The following is a 20,092-nucleotide window of genomic DNA, read 5'->3' as shown; positions in this document are numbered from 1 at the left end:
CCCCTGGGGGGCTGGGTGAAATTCAGCCTGCTCCCAGCCCACTCACCCCCTTTTCTGCATCACAGACAGGTCTGAAAACCCTGCGTCTCCAGCCTCCCCCCACGAGGAGCTGCCCCTCTGCGGGGGAGGGGTGTCTAACAAGACCCTAATCAATAGTAGGGCCACAGGCTCCAGTTTAGAACATGGGCTTGTTGGGAGAGGCAGGAGGAGACGAGATGGCTAGAGAGGAAGTCTGGTACAGAGAAGGGCATCAGCAAATCATTGTGGGAGCAGTGTTGTCTAGGGGTTAGAGCAGCAACTGGCCATCAGACCTGAATTTGATGCCCCAGTAGTGACACTGACTCTCTGTTATGTCACAAAACCGTTCTGTGCCTCCATTTCCCCCACCAAAGAACAGAGTAATGCTACTTAGCCCCCCTTTGTACGGTGCTTTGAGATCCTTGGACGACAGGCGTGTAAATGCTGACTATCGAGGTATCATTTACTGTCGTAACAGATTAAATGGGTTTCCTAGCCATAAATACCTCCAAGCGCCCAAAGCAATTGCTGCTAGGTGTTATTGCTAGTGTTGTAACCAGCAAACAATTAGTACATTGTGTCCCAGGACACTCTGCCAGGGAGCAGTGCCTCAGGTTAAGTAGTCATTAGAGTCAAGCATCACCTGAACCTGCTGGCAAGCTGTCCTGAAACCCGCAGCGCTCGGAAGGGAAATGCCAAGTGAAGTCACGTCACGGTTGATGAGAGCTGGCAGTATAAACACACTAGTTCCACCAACGCGGAGCAGTCCATTAACACTGCTGATGGGGTCACAGATTGCAAATCATTAAGGGCTCGCTGCTCACTTGGAAGGAAGGCCAAGAGCAATTCAAACCCACTTGCAAAGTTAGCAAAGGGCCACAAGTTACCAGCACATGAAATCTGACACAGCTGATAATGGGGAACTGGCTTATGAATGGATATATAGACAAATGCCACAGTCAGGCTGGTATCAGTTTGGAATCACACAAGGTTAGTGATGGATGGAAAAAGATCTGGTACCAGTACGATCAAATTTCAGCTTCCATTCGTTTTAGTAACACATACTTTTCATGTTCCTTCGAGACTGGAATTTTCCAATCTTGGCATCAGCCCAATGCTGATTTTTTTTTATTTTTATTTTTTTTACGTGTGAGGAAAATGGCTCGAACCAGCTTGCTTCTGAGTTACACGAGTGCCTGTGGGAGGAGAGAAACGGCACTTTTCCTATTTTGTGCCAACCAGAAAGTTTGCACTCATCTAACTCAAACAGCAGCAGCGAGGCACTTAAAACGTGTGAGCTCGTTGTCTGGCCGATCTCACTCAGGTTTAGAAAATAAGACAATCTTGAAGAAAATCGGTTGAGGAGATTTTAAAGCCTTGGATACAAGTAGGGAATGCCATGTACGCTGTTTGGGGTGTAATTCACCTCTTTACAAAGGGCCAGTACAAGGCCTAAACAACCACTTACATCCTGTTTGGGGGCAGTTAAGAGAGGCTCTGGAGGTGTCTAGGACTTGTGCTGTTTCTCTTCACAGGGGGGAAATCTCACCTTTGAAGAGCTAATACCTTCCCTTCGCTAAAAGCCAGCTAAATCCAAAGCTCCTAAAAGCTGCACCCCAGCTGCCACCCAAGAAGCTTATAACCTCCTCCGCTAGCAAAGCCCGCGAGCTTCTCCAAACAGCTGCGGATAGCAAACATGGGGGTTCCATCGGAAAAGTGCGGAACTAGTAATTTTTGCCTCTGTTGGTCTAAGGGGCCAGCCAATATTCAGGTCTTGCTGGGTGGTTTCTGCTCCAAGGAGAAATGGATGGAAGGATTCAGGTATTTCTTTGGCCCACTTTATGCACCGCTTCTCTCATGGTCTTTTGGCTTTCAGGATCTAATACACACAGTCACAGACAGCAGCCTGCAGCCAATCACTCTGCTCACGCCTGCATTTGCAACTAGTCCGAGGGAAACCCCCCAGTCCCTATCGCTTACCTTCACGTCAAACAAAAATGTATCAAAATAAGCCAGAACTCCATCTGCTGACACGGACAACGATGCTCAGGGCTGATGAGGACAGCAAAACTCTGCAGCACCTACATCTAGTCCTTCTCTCGACCCAGCGGTGTCTACACCAGGAGTTAGGTCAGCTTAATTACATCACACCGGGCAGGAAATGTTCAAGCTGACCCAACTTTATAGTATAGAGCAGCCTTTACCCCTCTGATGGGGAGAGGAAGAGGAGAGCAGTGGAAAGCTACCAAAAGATGGAACAAAGGAAGCCAGGTGTGGAGAGAGGAGAGTACAAACTCCAGAGAGCAGAGCGGGAAGAGGGAGCATTGTGGAAGAAGTCTCCATGAGGGAGAAGCAACCCAGCATGTAGCAGGCTCACGAGGCAGGTGAACCTACCTGATTTCCTGAGCCCAGCTGGGTGCCAAGGACTTTCCAGGGAAGGGTGAACTAGTGAGGGGCATTGTGGTCACGAGGTCTGTTGTGATCGATGCCCTTTTGTGCTTTATATGGTGAAATAAGAGCAATAATGTGCCAGATTTGTGCAAAGTGTGTTTGTGTGTGTGTGTGTGTGTCTCTGTTATCTGCTTTACAACTGCCACCTTCTTGCCTTCTGGGAGGGTTCCCAAGTACCCCAGAAGGATCACACCTCTTGGTGGAGTTCTGGGAGAGGGTGTGTTTAAGTAGAGGGAGCCAGCCTGGTGCCCCGGGCTAGGCAACTGGATAGCAGGTTCTAGCTCTCAGGATAGGTTGCTAGACAAAGAGTCTGCGCCCAAAGAGTGTGTCAGGGAACCCCCAGCCTGGGGCAGTGGCTGTGGCTAGCCTCCATACAGGCTCTGGGAACAGCAGTGTGGATTCCCTTGGTAGCAGTCTGCAAAGCCAGCAGGCAGATCTGTGACCAGAGCAATGTCAGACTGAGGGTCAGTGCGGCCGGCTCTACGTCACTCTCCCCGTCTACCAGCACAGGGGGCATGGCCAGGGGAAAGGGACCTGGCCAGAACACACACACTCTGATGAGCCCTGACGGCTGGTGGCAGCTGGCACCGCCTGACTGCTTCTCTGTACCAGCTGAGTGCCCAGCAGGCCAAGGTCTTAGGGCACATAAAGGCAGTAACAGCCTCTTTGCACGCCCCCATACCCTGAAGCAGAACTGGATGTGAATCAGCCAGTGCCCGGGACCAGGTGCAGGTTCCTCATGCACAGATCCCTGTGACCAAATGGGGGTTCTGTTTCTTTAGGGTTAGCTGGTTACTTCTGACAGCTCCTACTGGACCCTTTGCCATAGCTGCACCTTGGCCCGATGTTTCATGTTTCACGCCAGCTCCACTCCTCCAGCTGCCTGGTGACCCAGCATTGCCCCAGGACACCTGGGGTGATCCGTTTTCAGTTTCCCCTCCAGGCCTTAATAAGCTTCCCCTGCATCTGCCTGCTCCAGCAACAGAGGGATTGGAGACTGTCTCCTCTCTGGTCAACAGGCCTGTGTCCCAGGAGGCAGCCAGTGTTTGCTCGGCCCGTCAGATTCCTTCCCAACAACCAGCTCAGCAACCCGGTGAGAGGGGCTGGCAGCCAGCGGCTGGCAGCCAGCGGCTGGCCTCTGAGCTATAGCAGCAGCCTGTAAATTAAGCCCCCAGCAAGGTCTCAATACAATTAACTGGCTCTAGTGAGCAGCACGCTCCTCTGAAAGGGACTGTGAATGGAGCCAGGCCTGCTGGAGCTGCTGCAGAAGGCCAGAGACAGCTGCTGTCAGGGGGATTTGGCTAGGTGGGGAGCATGGTGCTTGTCTCAAGCGGCGAGGTCTGGGGGTGCAAGGAGGCAGAGCTGCAGCTAGCCGCACCGCCAGTATATCCCTTCCCAGGGCAGGTGTCAGGAACGGTGGCCTGCAGCTGAGTCTGGGACCAGCAGGTTGACCTGCAGCTGCACATCCTGACTGAGCGGAGCCCCCCTGATTTGCTGAGAGGCGTCACCAGGCCTGCCTGTATGCCCAGCAGCAGCATTAGTCAGTGGCTGCTCACATGCTCATTCCTGCATTCCTGCAGCTGTGACTGCTCCCGTACCTGCCTCGTTTGCAGGCCTGCTCCCACGCTGCTCCTTTGCCTGGTTCCAGCTCCAATTCCTGCTCCCTGACCCAGGCTGTGACCCTAGCCTCTCTTCCTGGCACTGATCCCCACTGCTCGGACCACTAGGCCTGACCTTCCACACCCCGGTTCGTGACAGGTTACTCGGATGCTATGGTGATAGGGCCACATCAAGAGGCAGGTTCAGAGCAGGGCCACTATTGCCAGGGGAACGCAATGCCGCAGCTGTGGGGAATGCACCCATTTCGCTGACTGGTGAGTAGCTCCTATACACATCCCAGCCTGCAGAGCGCAGCAGGACTCTTACCGCCACCTTTGGAGGGTCCCTGCCTAGGGGCACAAGGACCACTGAAAAACTGAGCCATCTCCTCTCTCTGCTCCGCATCCCTAAGCGCCCAGGAGCCATGCTGAGCGGCCACTGGTACACATTGGCACCGGTTCACACTGGCACCGGTTCACACCTTCTGGGTCCAGCACCAGAGCAAGCCCTTGGAATCTTTCCCTTCATTTGTGACGCAGGTTGCCTAGATTATACTGGTCTTGGACCTGTGCCATGACCTGGGGTCCAAAGTTATGGATTCAGCAGCCATTGAAATCAGTCCAGTGGGGCATTGTGTGGGAGGATTAATTTCCTGGAGATGTTCCAAGCGTAGGTAGAGCTTCAGGATTAGGTCACGTAGCCCTAAGATAAGCCCCATACCAGGACCCTGTTTGCAACCTTTCTGATAGCTGAGAGACTCAACAGCAGAGAACTCCAGAAATCGCTGGCTGCTAAGAGAACCTACTGGTTCCCTGTGCCAGTGGCCAGGTCCTCCACTGCCTAGCTCTGCGCTGCCGAGAATGAGGAGAGCTCAAAGGAGCCCCCTGGTTTTGTGAAATCTGCAGTGAAAGCGTTCTTAAAATTAACATGTGCTGGGTCATCATCCAAAACTGCTGTAACATGAAATATATGGCAGAATGCAGGTAAAACAGAGCAGAGGACGTACAGTTCTCCCCAAAGGAGTTCAGTCACAAATGTAATTAATGCATTATTTTTGTAACAAGCGTCATCAGCACGGAAGCATGTCCTCTGGAATGGTGGCCGAAGCATAGAGGGGCATATAATTGTTTAGCATATCTGGCACGTAAATATCTTGCAGTGCTGGCTACAAAAATGCCAGGCAAACACCTGTTCTCACTTTCTGATAATACTGTAAATAAAAAGCAGGCAGCATTATCTCCTGTAAATGTAAACAAACTTGTTTGTCTTAACAATTGGCTGAACAAGAAGTAGGACTGAGTGGACTTGTAGACTCTGAAGTTTTACATGGTTTTGTTTTTGAGTGCAGTTATGTAACAAAAAAAATCTACATTTGTAAGTTGCAATTTCACAATAAAGCGAGTGCACTACAGTACTTGTATGAGGTGAATTGAAAAATACTATTTCTTTTGTTTTTTACAGTGCAAATATTTGTAATAAAAATAATATGCACTTTGATTTCAATTGCAACACAGAATACAATATATATGAAAATGTAGAAAATACATCCCAAATATTTAATAAATTTCAATTGGTATTCTATTGTTTAACAGTGCAATTAAAACTGTGAATAACTGCAATTAATTTTTTTGAGTTAATAGTGTGAGTTAACTGCGATTAATTGACAGCCCTACAAATAAACTTCTTGTTTATTTCGACTCCGCTGCGTATGATTCTAGGCAAATAGGCAATCCCCTTCTTAGACTGGCCTACACCCAAAGGGGAACACAGATACTCAACCACAGCCTCTATTCGTTCCACAGCCTGAGGTCCCCGGCACCCAGAGAGGCTGCTGTGAGCACAGAGATGTGGGAGATGAAGGTGTAAATGGGATGGAACCTGGATACAGCCCCATGAAGGAATGGATGAAATTCAATAAGGAAAAATGCAAAGTACTCCCCTTAGGAAGGGACAATCAGTTGCACATATACACAATGGAAACTGACTGACTAGGAAGGAGCACTGCGGAAAGGGGTCGTAGTTGATCACAAGGTAAATATGAGTCAACAGTGTAAAACTGTTGCAAAAAAAGCCAACGTCATTCTGGGATGTATTAGCAAGAGTGTCGTAAGTGAGACACAAGAAGTAATTCTTCCACTCTACTGCACGGAGATTAGGCCTCAACTGGAGTATTGTGTCCAGTTCTGAGTGCCACATTTCAGGAAAGATGTGAACAAACTGGAGAAAGTCCAGAGAAGAGCGACCAAAATGATGCATCCAGTGAAGTGGGTATTCATCCACAAAAGCTCAAGCTCCAATACGTCTGTTAGTCTATAAGGTGCCACAGGACTCTTTGCTGCTTTTCAAAATGATTAAAGGTCTAGAAAACATGACCTATGAGGGAAGATTGAAAAAAATGGGTTTGTTTAGTGTGGAGAAGAGACAACTGAGAGGGGACATGAGAACAGTTTTCAAGTACATAAAAGGTTGTTACAAAAAGGAGGGGGAAAAAGAGGGACAAGAAGCAATGGGCTTAAATTGCAGCAAGGACGGTTTAGGTTGGACATTAGGAAAAACTTCCTGTCAGGGTGGTTAAGCACTGGAATAAACTGCCTAGGGAGGTTGTGGAGTCTCCATCACTGGAGATTTTTCAGAGCAGGTTGGACAAACACCTGTCAGGGATGGTCCAGATAATACTTAGTCCTGCCGTGAATGCAGGGGACTGGACTAGACGACCTCTGAAGGTCCCTTCCAATTCTATGATTCTATGTGTCACTTAGCCTAGGGCCCTGGAAAACCTACCGCTTAGGGCCAGCCCACCTATTGGAGCTGTTTACCTTTAAAGGGATGGTGGAGGTAAAGAGAGTGTGGAGAGTGCAAACAACACAGGCAAGCAGCCCTAGTCCCTGAGAGGGCACTAGCCGGGCTCCTGGCTGGGAACACAGGTTCTACCTCAGTTTACATAAGGAGGTCTTCTGTGTTTTCTATATGCAGCATGATGTGGGAGAGAATCAGAACCAGCAGCTTTGCTCCCTGGGCTTGGAGGTTGGAAGAGAAACCCAGCTCGTCTGACCTCCTGCGTAACACAAGCCATAGAACATCCCTCAGAGAATTCTGGGAGCAGATATTTTAGAGAACCGTCCAATTGTGATTTAAAAATTGCCAGTGATGGAGACTCCCAGAGATCCTGGGTAAATCGTTCCAGTGGTTAATTACTCTCACAGTTAAAAAATGTTACACCCTATCTCGAGTCTGAATCCAGTGCTAAGCCAGGGATTAAATAAAAACCAAAAATATTATTTGATTTGGTCTTGAAACTCCCAAAATTCTGGTTTTCTGAAGTTTTTAAAACAAGAGGAGTGTTTAAAAAATTGCTCTAAGTAATCATTGTTTTAGTGTGACTTTATCTGGCTGATTAACCAGTTAATGAATTACTAGTTTCATTTGCCTCCGGGAGGGGGACAAACTGCTCAGCTGGGACTGGAAAAATCCAGTAAAGGATCCTGCAGAATTGGAAAAAACAACCCCTTTTATACTGGGCACGCAGGATTCACCTGCACCTGGACAGCTGTAATACAGTGGGAGTCAGAGTCTCCACTTGCTGTTCCCCCACCAAGATCCAATATTACCAATTATCTGACAGCAAGGCCTCGTGGCCGTGACTGAGATATGGTGCTAGGATGTACGGATATATAGTAAGAGACAGTCCCAAGAGCTTGCAATTCAAAGCATTGGCTCCTTTCATACAGGAAGAGGGGAAATCTCCAGACCTGACATTTTTCATCTTCACTGGGACCTTTAAAGGGCATTCACCTCTTTTCTGAATTCTTACTGTCTATGGAATCTCCCGGGGCCTTTGAGAAACAGTCCAGGAGGGTTATGGCAAAAGAAAGCCTGAGGTCTCGGCATGCAGAAGAGAGATTTCTTCTCTGGGGTTAAACCTGTATCCTCCAGGTGGGGTTTCCACTCCGGAGTCGATGAGCACACGTAGCAGCAGCCGTATGGTCCCCTTTCGTGCCGTGGCCTTTGTCCCGCTCACCGCGGCACCCAGACACGAACCTGTCGGTTCCTTGGGGGCCAGCGGAATTGCTGCTCACTTTTTGCCTTCTCCTTTCCAGAGGACGGTGAACCCGCTGCATGGGAACTTCATATTTAGGTCTTGCTCAAGCTGGGGGGAAAAGCACGGGGAGGAAACCCACACAGCATGAGGATAGTGCTAAAACAGTGCCCCCACATCCCAACCCTGCTCTGTGACAGCAGCGCCAGGCAGGAAGGGCGGAGAAATCCTCCCAGCGGCCTCTGACCCCGTCCCTGGCAGAAGCTGTGGGATGAGGGAAGCCCCGCCACACCCAGCGTGACCCTACCCTTTTCCCGGCAGATGCCGCGGGGCGGCAGGGAAAGCCCCTGCACCCGACCTCACTCTCTGGCGGAAGCGCTGGGGAGGCGGGAGAAGACCCAGCACCCTGACCCTGGTCCCCCACAGAAGCGCGGGGTATGGGAAAGCCTCCAGCATATAGAGCCCCGCTGCAGCCCCAGGACTGGAGGAACTCTCACTCCCATCCGGGACAGAGCTTCTCCAGTCTCGGGGCTGCAGTGGGGAGAGGCAGAGTGCGGGGGGACCCTGAGTGGAACAAGGTGGGCCCCGGGGAAGGGGCAGAAAGGGGCAGGGCCGCAGGCGGGGCCGCAGGCGGAAAGGGTGGGGAGGGGCCCCCCCACTTGCTCTGGCCCTGGATCCCAGGAACCCTTAATCCTCCTCTGGACCACGGTCTGCATCTTTTCACAGTGCTAGCCCCAGTGATTCAACCTTTGGCAGCCTACTTCACACGCTGCATGGGCGTTTTGTGGGAGAGCTGTCAGATTTCAAATCTCACCTTGGACAAAACCATACCCCTGACCTGGGGCTCACTGAGGTTCAGGTGAGTGGTCAGTCCCAGCGATAGGAAGAGGCGAGCATCAGCTAGGAACGGAGAGAGCAAAATATTATTAGGTTACCAATAATTTCCATTCCAGTAGCATCTAGACACCCCCACCAAGATCAGAGCCTCATGGCGCTAGGTGCTGTACATACTTATTGGATGAGAACAAGCCTGCTCCAAATCTAAATAGAGAAGAGCATTGTACAGATGGGGAACTGAGGCACAGAGAGACATAGGGTACGTCTGCACTGTGCCATCTGACTCGGGCCTGTGGAGCTCAGGCTAAGGAGCTGTGCAGTGTAGACAGGCTTGGGCTACAGCCTGAGCTTTGGGACCCTCCCACCTCCCGGGGGCGGCTGTGGGTTTCAAACTGCAGTGTAGACAGACCCCACATAGCTCGCCCAAAGGAACACAGGGAGTCTGCAGCAGAGCCGGGAACTGAAGCCAGCCGGACGCCTGATCACAAGATCACCCTGCCTCTCATTTCCAATCCCTAAGCCAACCCTTTGGGCCAGCTCTGCTCTCGATTCACAGGCTCTGTGTGTCACTGTCTATCGCGCCCATGGCAGCAGGTGAGCACTTGGGGGACTCCTGGACCAATCCCTTGAAAGCGATTGTACCAGAACACGGTTCCAGCTCCTCAAAGACAGGCCAGAATGGTAAGCTGGACATTCAGCTCAAGCCCTGGTCCATGGTACTTTGCCAGGAATCCTCGGAGACCCCGGCTGGAGAACAGACCTCCTTGTGCTTAGAAAGCAAGAGACAAGTTCTCTGAATTTATGGCACAGCTGATCTGGGGGAGGGGGATTAAAAACTACAAACCACAAAGGCACGTCGGGCTTGTCAGGGGTGAAACACTGGCTGCCAGACCTCACATGGCTGGGGGAGGAGGAATCAGCAGGGGGCAGGGCTGATGGACCTGTCACTACCCAGATCCACCAGCCGTTCAAGAGCAGAGGCTCCAGGGATGCAGCAGTTGCCGTGGCATGGCCTGGCAAGAGGATCCCTTTCCCTCTGTTGCCAGCACACAGTCCGACCACTCAAACAGGGATGGGGATTTGTCCCAAGCAGTTACAGCCCTTACTTGGGTTGGCAGCTGGAGGATGGCAGGGGGGCAGTGCTGTCATCTGCTCTTCTGTCGGGACACCTGGGACCCAGGGCAGGGCAGTGGAGTTTGGGTTAGCAGCGGATCCCGTGGCTGTTTAAAAGAAAGTTGGCATCAGTGCCGTCTGCAGCGGTGTGCAGCTACTGTGCTGGCTGCAATGGGGAGGGTCCAGCTCCAAAACACCAAACATTTTACGTCTTCCATAGGTCCTATCTCTGAGGAAAGAACCAGCATAAGCCTTCCATTTCTTCCTCGGCATCTGATACCTCCACCTCCCTGTGATGCTGCACTCCATAATGTTTTATGAAAATATGCTAATGAGTATAAATCTGATGTAACTGGAATATGCTTCTTGCAAAAGGTCTCCTGTAAGGTATCATTACAAAGCTTATAATCTCCTGTGTTCATCCTATTTGTATGTATTTATCATTCTTGTATCTGAAGCTAGAAATATGAAGTATAACTCTGAGGTCCTATTGTAATTATGCAAAGTGTGGGCCACTGGTGATGGTTTACTTGCAAGCCTTCCTGTGTTCGTGTAAGACAGCCCAGGAATAATGGTGGAATCCATCTTAAACCTGGTGCTTTTCCATTTAGAAGGAGGGGTGGGGATCCAGAGAGACAAAAGATTCCGGCCTTGTGCCAAAGCTGTAAAACGGGGTGGAACAGCACAAAGGAGGCTGCCAGTCATGAGAAAACACCTGAGCTGGAACTAACAAGGGCTGTACTGGGAAAGGATCGGGCCCAGACTGAGAAGGAGTCTAGTCTGTGAAAGAAGCTTATTGGAACATCTCCGAGGGTGAGATTTTACCTGCAAACAGTTTCTTAATCTATTAGGCTTAGACTTGCGTGTTTTGTTTTATTTTTCTTGGTAACTTACTTTGTTTTGTCTGTTATTACTTGAAATCACATAAATCCTACTTGTTATACTTAATAAAATCACCTTTGTTTATTAGTAAACCCAGAGGAAGTGATTTAATACCTGGGGGAGCAAACAGCTGTGCATATCTCTCTATCTGTGTTATAGAGGGCGGATAATTGATGAGTTTACTCTGTATAAGCTTTATACAGAGTAAACAGATTTATTTGGGGTTGGGATCTGTGATGAACTAGGAACGTTCTTAATGTTTTCTCTGAATACTGTGTTGGTGCTTCAGTGTCCCCATGGCAGTTCTTAAGTATCTGGCAGAGCAAAGGGCCAAAGCACCTAAATGCCTGACACTCTGACTCCTAGCAACTGATGGCCTGGGCCCCTCCTCTGCAAAGGTGCCAGCTGAAGGTGTTGGAGACAAAGAGATCAGGTGACCTCGTGGCCCGGGAAAGGAACGGAGCAGAGGAGATGGGGCTGGAGGGGGTTGTTAGTCTGGATCTGGCTGGGGTCGAGGAGTGAAGTGCAGACGTGGGGGTCTGGCTCACTGCCCCCCAGAATGGACCCGGCTGAGGGGTCCAGTTCGCTGTACCTACAAGCTCTGTTTTAGACCCTGTTCCTGTCATCAAATAAACCTCTGTTTTACTGGCTGGCTGAGAGTCACGTCTGACTGCCAAGTGGGGGTGCAGGACCCAGTGGCTTCCCCAGGACCCCGCTGGGGCAGGCTCGCTGTGGGAAGCACACGGAGGGGCAGAGGATCCTGAGTGCTCCAAGGAGAGACCCAGGAGGTGAAGACGTGTGAGCTTCTTACCCTGAACAAGTCTGCTCCAAGGGAGATGAGGCTGCCTGACTGGCTTGGTGGGGAGCAGTTCCAGAGCATTGCCCAGTGACTCTGTGACAGGATCCCATTGGGAACTGGTGCTTGGGTGCTGGAGATAGGTGACCTGCTGAGCAGTTTTTGGTTAAAGTCTGCAGCTTTGGGGGCATGGACCAGACCCTGGGTCTGGGTTGCAGCAGACTAGCATGGCTGGCTCAACAAGACAGGGTTCTGGAGTCCCAAGCTGGCAGGGAAAACAGGCTCAGAGGTAACTTCAGCACATCAGGTGACAGTCCCAAAGTGGTGTCTGTGACTGAACTCATCACACTCCCTCTGTGAGTTTCCCCTCTCCGCACTAGAGCTTATCTACATGCAGTTATTTCTGCTTAACTCCATGTGTGGATGCTCTTATTCCAGAATAATAATACCTTCTTTGAAAGTGGATTAAGCTACCTGGGAATAAGACACTCTGATTCTGGAATAAAAGCGTCCACATAGGGAATTATTCAGGAATAGTTAACCTGCTTTAAATTCTGCATTCATTTTCATGAGTAGACAAACCTATCTAGACAATGTGTTTTTCAGGGTTATAATCTGTGATGTAATGTAATAAACTATAGCTGAAATGTAGCACACTTGTAAAGTCGGTGGCGTGCCACCCCCCTCACTCCCCAGTGGCTGGGTCACCTAAAGGATAACAACCTATTACTGCTGCCAGCTAATGGAGTTATTCCTTTCCCTCAAGTGGACGAGGTTTGTGTTCTGTTGTGAACAGTTCAGAGTTCAAACCTTGCTGATGACCGGTGATGGAGGAGTGTTACACACACCTTCCATCACTCAAACCATATTAGTAATCAAATAATAAAGGTCATTAAAATTGACAAAACTCTGTACAAAGAACCCATGCCCAGATAGGGGTACACACATCCATCTTGCTATATACTACAGGGGAGTCTTTATTCATTGGAACTTGTATGATGATGATTTTTCAGAAAATAAATTAATTCCCAGATTCCCCCCTTGCCTCTCCGACTTCATCCCTTGTGACACTGGGTTCCCATTTCACACGCTCTGCCATTCCCAGCCTGGAACCATTTATCCACAGCACAGCATGTCCTTGTCTGGGTTCGCCCAAGCCCTCACCTAGCACATGAATGTGTCCCCTTGTTATTGGTGGCTAACAAGGCCCTGGAGTGGTTACATTTCAAATGCTTGGTTTGCTTTTTCGCAGCATGCCAGCTTTTTGGAAATCATGCGTCACAGTCCAGGCAAACACTCCAGATACCCTCTGTGCCTCTTCCCACACCAGCGGCACCAAGCTACCTCAGCTCCACTGGACAAGTCGAGAAGGGTGAAATTCGTTCCTCTGCGGAGGACTGGCACAGGGCTTCTGAACCACATAAAGCCCACTAAGATCTATTGAAAAGCCCTAAGCGGAACTTCGGCCATGTCACAAGGATGAATTTCATCCTGCAGGAATACAGGGGAATATTTACACTGATTCCATACTGAAGGCCCTTCGTTGTGCTAGCAGCAGGAGCAGGGGTGGTGGGCAACAGGCGTGGAGTTGTAGTGTGTGGTGCTATTGCCTGGTGGGATGAGCTCTGCGCCCAGCTGTGAGCCTGGGGCCAGGGCTTGAAATGGCTTGTGCAGCTGTTTGAAAAACAGACTCCCACTGATGCTGGCTACAGAGAAACCTGTATTCCATCTGATCGGTACCAAGGGGAAAGCATGAACCCATACTGCTATTTCAGCTCAGGAAATCCCAGCCACCCCTGACGCCCATGGACACGGGGAAGCTGGTATTTCTGGCAAACGCTGAGTGCCACATTCCAGAGACAGGCTGCACAGGCTGCACTCAGGGCCCGACCTCGGGCCGAAGGCGGCTGTTGGTGTGAGCCATTTGCAATGCCTGGTTGCCTACGGCGCAGGATTGCCTTAGTACCTGATGTGGTGCTGACACAATTGGGTCTTTCCTGCGTAGACTGAGCCACGCCACGTTCCAATGAAACCCTGCCATCCTATATTCAAATACTGATTCCTTCAGTCCTGGTTCCCTCCCGGCCCAGTCCCTCCACTGCCCTCTTGCGTCATCCCTGCGCCCCTCTGGCAGACAGCTGGCCACGAATCTCGGCACAGCATCTCCCTTACACATGCAGCAGTGTAGCACTTACTTGGAGCTGTACTGAAGTTCTGAGTTGCTGGACTGTTCGGTGCAGCTGGGAATGTAGCCGTCATGTTTCCGGCTGGGACGGTGGTAGCACGGACTGTTCGTGGAACCTCTGTTGCTGCAGTGGTGCTGACGGCGGTTGTGGTATTAGCTGTTGTGCTGGTGATGAGTGTCTCTGTGCTGGAGCCCATTGTGGATGCTGCTTCCGTCGGAGACGTAGTGACAGATGTTGGTGCAGTGGTCTGAACAGCTGTGGTACTCACCCGTGGTGGGGTGAGGCTGACAAGCACTGAAGGGCCGGTTTCTGTCCCTGTGGGGACATACCCTTGAGTTGTGGTTGTGTTTGGCATGGCGACAACAGAGGCTGTTGTGAATGTCTCTCTTTCTGCTGTCATGGTATCCAGTAGATCTGGGGTCTCACTTGGTGCTGGGATGGCAGGGTCTGTGGTGGAGCGCGCTGGAGCTGCTGGGTCTGTTCCTGTGCTCCCCGCCACTGTAAAGAGATGTGAACAGTCAACGGCGCGAGACTCTCGCTTTCCCAGTAATGCCTGAAATCACCTCCACAGTGAGCACGGCAGCCCGTGCACGCCCCCTTTTATTGTCATCATCCAGCAGAACGCAGGGTTTGCAGAGAGACTAACAGGCTGCAAACCTCCCAGCCTTGGGAAGATCCCCAGATGGCCAATAATCAGCCTGCTGCTTTTCCCGCATGGCCCAGCGACCTCACTGCCTCTGGGGTGGGTTCCATGTTATCTCAGGTGCCCAAATTCCTCATGCTCTGGGATTCGGGGGGCACCAGGCCCAACCTTCCCGCTCATTGGTGGTAGCTGGGCAGGTCCCCCCTCCAGAGAGCTCAGAACATTTCTGGAGCTCACACAGCCACCGCTAAGTTGTCAGTGTTGTATCTGCTTTGTTGTTGTGTCACCCCCTAACTTCCCCGAACTCGCCTTCCTGATACTTCCTCCCCCTCAGGCACCTCATGCCACCAAGCCAGCGCTAGGCACCGGCACGAGGCAGCCAGCAAAGAACAGCAATGTGGTGCCCAGGACTCTTACACTTCTGGCTGGTTGGAGCCGCGCAGGTGGCCACTGAGCAACACAGTACTCAAGGGAGTTATTTCCGATGCTGCAGTTTTATGATCAGCACCTGTATTGCCAGCCAGGACTAGTCCTCAGTCATTTAGACCCTGGTGACAGGGACTCAATTCACTTCAGAGGCTGTTTTGTGGGGGGGGGGAACCCATTGTGCTGGCTGCAGAGAAACACAGGGCTGGCCTCTGGGTAAAGATGGGAGGACACAGCCTGCCCTTGTGGGAATCCCAGCTCCATTTTGAATTCCTAGAAGGACCATCCTAGGATTTGTAGAATTCTCCTCTGTCTCCCGACCAAAGGGGGACGTCTTTTTTGGTCAGCACCAGGCTGCTAGGGTCAGTGAGTGCAGCCGCCAGAGGGAAGCATAATACCACATTGTGAAGCAAAGTGTCCCATATTCCCTGTTCGACCAGCTAGCCCCAAACTCCCGGGGTGCAGAGGAATTCAGGTCCCACCCAAGGGTGCTGGTCTCTAGCAAAGCGTGGCCTGAAGAACTCACATGAACTCCAGCACCACCTCCTCCAACGCACATTCTTACCAGCTGCTCTGCAAACTGGTCCCTTCCTGTGCCAAGCAATGCAGGTGACTGAACCCGGGAGCCTGATTAACAACCAGAAACTCAGACCTGAACACCTGGGTGAAGCTCCGATCTGGAGCCCAGCTTTGTGCATTGGGCTTGTCTCATGAACTCAGGTCAGGCTTAGATTTTTAGAGTACAAGATGGCACCCATGAGGCGAAAGAAGCCACCTGGTCACTGACTGGGACAGCCTGACCCAAGAACTGACCTATTGTTTTAAGAACCAACAATGCCTGACTTATGGGTTGGAATCTCGGGGCCCTTCTGGGCACCTTTGCCTGGACATCTCCACATAAAGGCCCTCCCCCTGCAAGTGTAACAGAGGCGGTAAGGTGAGCTAAGATAGCCTGGTGCTGGGTGCTCGGACGACACCCCATAGAGGGTTGGCGCTTGCATGGTACTTATATACACTAGGGATAGGTTGTGCCATTGTGGTCCCTGCTGCTGTGGTGATGCTCGCTGGAGTTACAGTTTCGCTGGATGCTGCCACTACCACAGTTGTCTCCCATTCTGTTATGGTTATGACTGGAAAAGAGGGGTCAGAGGCAGCTGCCAGTGCCTGTTTTGCGGCAGCCATGCCAGTGGTTTCTGCTGTTGAGGGTTCAGCTGGGATAGAGGAGAAAAAGACAGTGGTGAATGTTTGTAAGGCGACAGCCTGGCCCCCTCTCGTCATGGTGGCACTGGCGGTAGTTGGCACAGAAGCAGACATGGTGGTCTCTGCTGCGGTACCCATTTCCATGGGGGTTACAGAGGTTGCTATGGCATTGGGTGGGGTGGCACTGACAGGGTGGCTGTCGCAGCATCTGCTGGTACAATGCCAACCACTGTCGTTTCAGTCTCCACTGGGTGTCTCATGACAGTGGCATGCGTGGCTGCTTTCCTGTCAGCTAGCTCGGTTGTCATAGGGACACCTCTGGATGGCTCTGCTGTACTGAAGGAGCCCACTGCACTCCAGGTCTCCTCTGGGGCCAGGGACGAGAAGGCAGCTGTAGACACGTTTGCCATGGGGGTGGAACCTGCTGCATTTGTGGGTGGGAGCTGCTTGACCAGAAACACCGACTGTCTCTTCCAGTGGAGTGCTGCTGGCTGTTGTTGAGCTGGACTAATGTCTAGAAGGGAAACTGAGGCCTGTGTGGGCCCACCTCCAGCATGGCCAGGTGTGAGTGCTTCCACTATGATAGTGGTGCCCACTGTTTGCTGTGTCTCAGCTGGGCTGTTGCTCACAAGAAGAGTTAGAAATATGTCTCTGCAGCAGTGGCTGTACCTGTGATTCCAGCTGGCTCGGCTGGGGCGTGCGCTGCAGAGGTGGTGCCTGGCATCGCCGGACTTTGGGCAGTGGAGGGCCTGGTACCCACAGCAGCTGTTGGGGGTGGGGTGGTGGTGGCAGGATTTCCGATCACCTCCATCGCTGGAGAAGCTGAGCGAATAAAAACAACAGGAGACATGAGTGGGGAGGGGGGTGTGAAATTTACACTAACACCATAGGTCATAACGCTGGGCTTCTGTCGCTCTCCAGGCTCTTGGAAAGGTTGGTCAGTATTGCGATCAGGCAGCAGATGATGCCTAAATGCGAGCTGCCCAGCCCCGGAGGCTCAGCGGCCAAGGGGGCCGAAGCTGGAGGATTTCTGGGTGCAGGTGTCCGTGAGAACAGGACTGTGATGGATGCTACTAGACGGGGACGGGTGGGGAACACTTTGGCCTCAGACTCGTGGGAGTCCCAAGCGAAGGGCTGAGGAGCCCAGGAGCAGTGCCCCACCATGTAGGAGGTCCAAACCAAGCAGGGTACCTCAGCAACGTGTGCCTCACCTGTGGGGTTAGATGCCTCGGGTCGGGGTGAAGGTTTTGGGCACCTCTGGAGGTGGGCAGAGGGACTGCGCTATTGTTTTGCTTTACTGTGGCAGCTGAATTCCCTGTTGGCCTGATGCTCTGCAGCCATTCCCTTGCCTCATATTCTCTGTAAAAACGGCCTCAGACCTCCTGTGTGTGCAGCTGGGTGTTGTATCAGGGGCTGCAGGACCCACTAAGCAAAGGGCATCTGTGCTGTTGTGGGAGGTATCGGTGTCCCAGCTTTGTTTGAAATATAAATATTAGGAGAATATTCATCTGTTCCATAACAGAAGATTCACATGAGCAGGACCAGGGTCTGGGGCTGAGCGTGGGCAGAGTCTGGGGTAGAGTGGGGGTGGGGGTGGGCAGTGCCTTGGGGGGAGGAGCCTGAGTAGGGGTGGGTGTTGGGGCAGAGCCATGTCCCGGCACTGGGGGAGTTTCTGCCGCTCATGCCAGCCTGCCTAAATGCTGGAGCACGTGCTGCACATGTTTGTTGCATAATTTTAGAGAAAGGGAGTGTGTATGAAATCTATACCACAGGCAGTTTTTAATCGAAGGCTGCTCTCCCCAAGGTCTGCGGCACAGACTGGCAAATAAATAAATACATAATCTAGTGCTACATCTAGGGTGTCACATCAGCCCACAGAAGGAGCCCTTTGACCTGTTACTCCCCCCACCCCTCCCCATGCCTCAGTTTCCCCATCTGTAAAATGGGGGTAGTGATACTGACCTTCTTTGTAAAGTTCAAAAGTGCTACGGGTTTTTATTATGATGAATTAAAGAAACTGGGCCTGCCTTGCCTCTCACCATTATACCAGTGTTAATTAAGAGTGACTCCATTTAAATCGATGGACCTGCGCTAGTGTCAAACCTGTGAGACTGAGCAGAGACTCAGACTCGCTGTTTTTAATTAACATAAGTAACCACGATGCCAGATCAACAGACAGCTCTTCCTTCCTCCTCAATGTGACGGGCTCCCTTAGAATGTACTAGCAAGCTCCTCTTTAAGTTATCCCTTCTGCACAGAAACAGAAAGGAAATGGAGGGAGAAATTCGGTTTTCATAGCCACACTGAGGGATCTCGGCTCTGATGTTCTACCCTCGTGAGCCTAGGTCCGATCGCATGTCCAGGGTGTAACACGACAGATTGCAGTGGAATTACTCCAGAATTTCCCTGGGAGGTCAGAATCGGCCCCTGCACCCGTGTAGAAAGCCCTGAAGAGGATGGCTGTCGGATACATGTAAAGGAAGTAATGGCCATGTCAGCAGACAGAGAGATTGATGGTGTTGTAGGGCCCCATGATGAGGGCCTTTATTCTAATATTCCAGTGCAAGGCGAGTGATATTCCAGACACTCATCGTCCTGCATCGTGGCCTGGCCTCTCTGTTTTCCATCCCACCCGAGTTCCTCTCGTGGTTAATTACATGTTGCCTCCTTCAGCTTGTGCGAAGGAGCCAGTAAAAGCCAATTTCTCAATGAATAAACAAACGAACAGGCAGCACCTTGTCTCTAGAGTGGTTCATCGGCGATCAGGGCAGAAAACAACCCCCCTGGAATGTGCAGAATTAATGTGCTCACTGACCACCACAATACAAATTACTCAGTATCGTAACCACCCCGTTCCCTCCTGCCCTGCTGAGATAAAACAGGTAGCACAGACATGAGTCCAGCTTAGCCCTTACCAGCAGAGTTTGCTTGCAGGAGCCACCTAGAGTGCAGTAGAAAGCCCAGGAGCAGCCCCCGTGAACCTTGCCAGCCCATCTCAGCGCATCTGCAGTATGTCCTGCCTGCACGGCTTAGGAACAGGAGTCTGTCTGCTCTGTGCTGGTAGTCGCCTGCTGGGAGCCTGCACCCTCTGTTTGCTTTAGCAACATGGTTTCCTGGTTCACTTCTCTTTCCTGGTTCACTTCAGGTGGATTTTTGTCCTGGCACCTGACCCTGAAAGCGAGTTGCTTTTTCATGAATCATGTCATGCCCTGCCACCAGATGCAATTGCAGTGCAATGAGGGAAGAGTGAAGTTAGATTCACCTGTGCTCAGAGGTGCTAGGACCGGGGGTGCTGTGGGTGCGGCCACACCTGCTGGCTTGAAGTGGTTTCCATCATATGCAGGGGTTACAATTTGGTTCAATGGCTCTCAGCACCCCCACTATACAAATTGTTCCAGCCCCCCTGCCTGTGCCCTGTCCCTTTAAGGACTGAAGGTTGGTTGAGGGAGCCAGGAGATAGGACACCCGGCAGCAATGGAGCTTGTTGGATACTAATTTAATCAAACGCCAGGTTTAAAACTGTCCCTGATCTGGATGTAGCACCGACACCTCATGCACAGCCCTCCTGAGCCACCCCCAGGCGAATCTCCTTTACAAAGGGCTGAATGAAGAGGGGCACTAATGAGCCATGGGGTGCGTTTCTGGACACATGAGTATCCCAGTATGTGCCCAGCCAGCGTGGCCAGTTACAAGTGACTGCAGCAGCAGGGTGGGGGCCAGAAGACCTGGGTTCTTACCTGAATTCTGCTACCAAGGCCAGCTCTATGCTAAACGCTATTGCTGGTCTAATAATGTCAGTTTGGATCCGGAATCTGACTTTTTGGTGACATTTTTTATATTGTCGAAAGCCCAAGTGCTGATGGAGCCATATCATCATCAAGTCTTTGTGACAATAGCGCTTATTT

The 20,092-nt window shown here is 51.4% G+C and overlaps 1 protein-coding gene across 1 annotated transcript; it reads right to left on the bottom strand.

Annotated features, from left to right (window-relative positions):
• Positions 1–5,098: 5,098 nt before the first annotated feature.
• LOC127056270 (integumentary mucin C.1-like) lies at positions 5,099–14,309 on the bottom strand. The gene is made up of 4 exons (XM_050963848.1): positions 13,928–14,309; positions 10,048–10,161; positions 8,919–9,004; positions 5,099–8,215 (listed from the first exon to the last, which is right to left on the bottom strand). The coding sequence occupies exons 1-4, from the start codon at positions 14,271–14,273 to the stop codon at positions 8,141–8,143; spliced, it is 621 nt and encodes a 206-aa protein (XP_050819805.1). The 5' UTR covers positions 14,274–14,309; the 3' UTR covers positions 5,099–8,140.
• Between the last annotated feature and the right edge of the window lie 5,783 nt (positions 14,310–20,092).

Source organism: Gopherus flavomarginatus, chromosome 8, assembly GCF_025201925.1.
Source record: "Gopherus flavomarginatus isolate rGopFla2 chromosome 8, rGopFla2.mat.asm, whole genome shotgun sequence".
Lineage (NCBI taxonomy): Eukaryota > Metazoa > Chordata > Testudines > Testudinidae > Gopherus > Gopherus flavomarginatus.
This window is presented reverse-complemented; position numbering and strand designations above follow the sequence as displayed.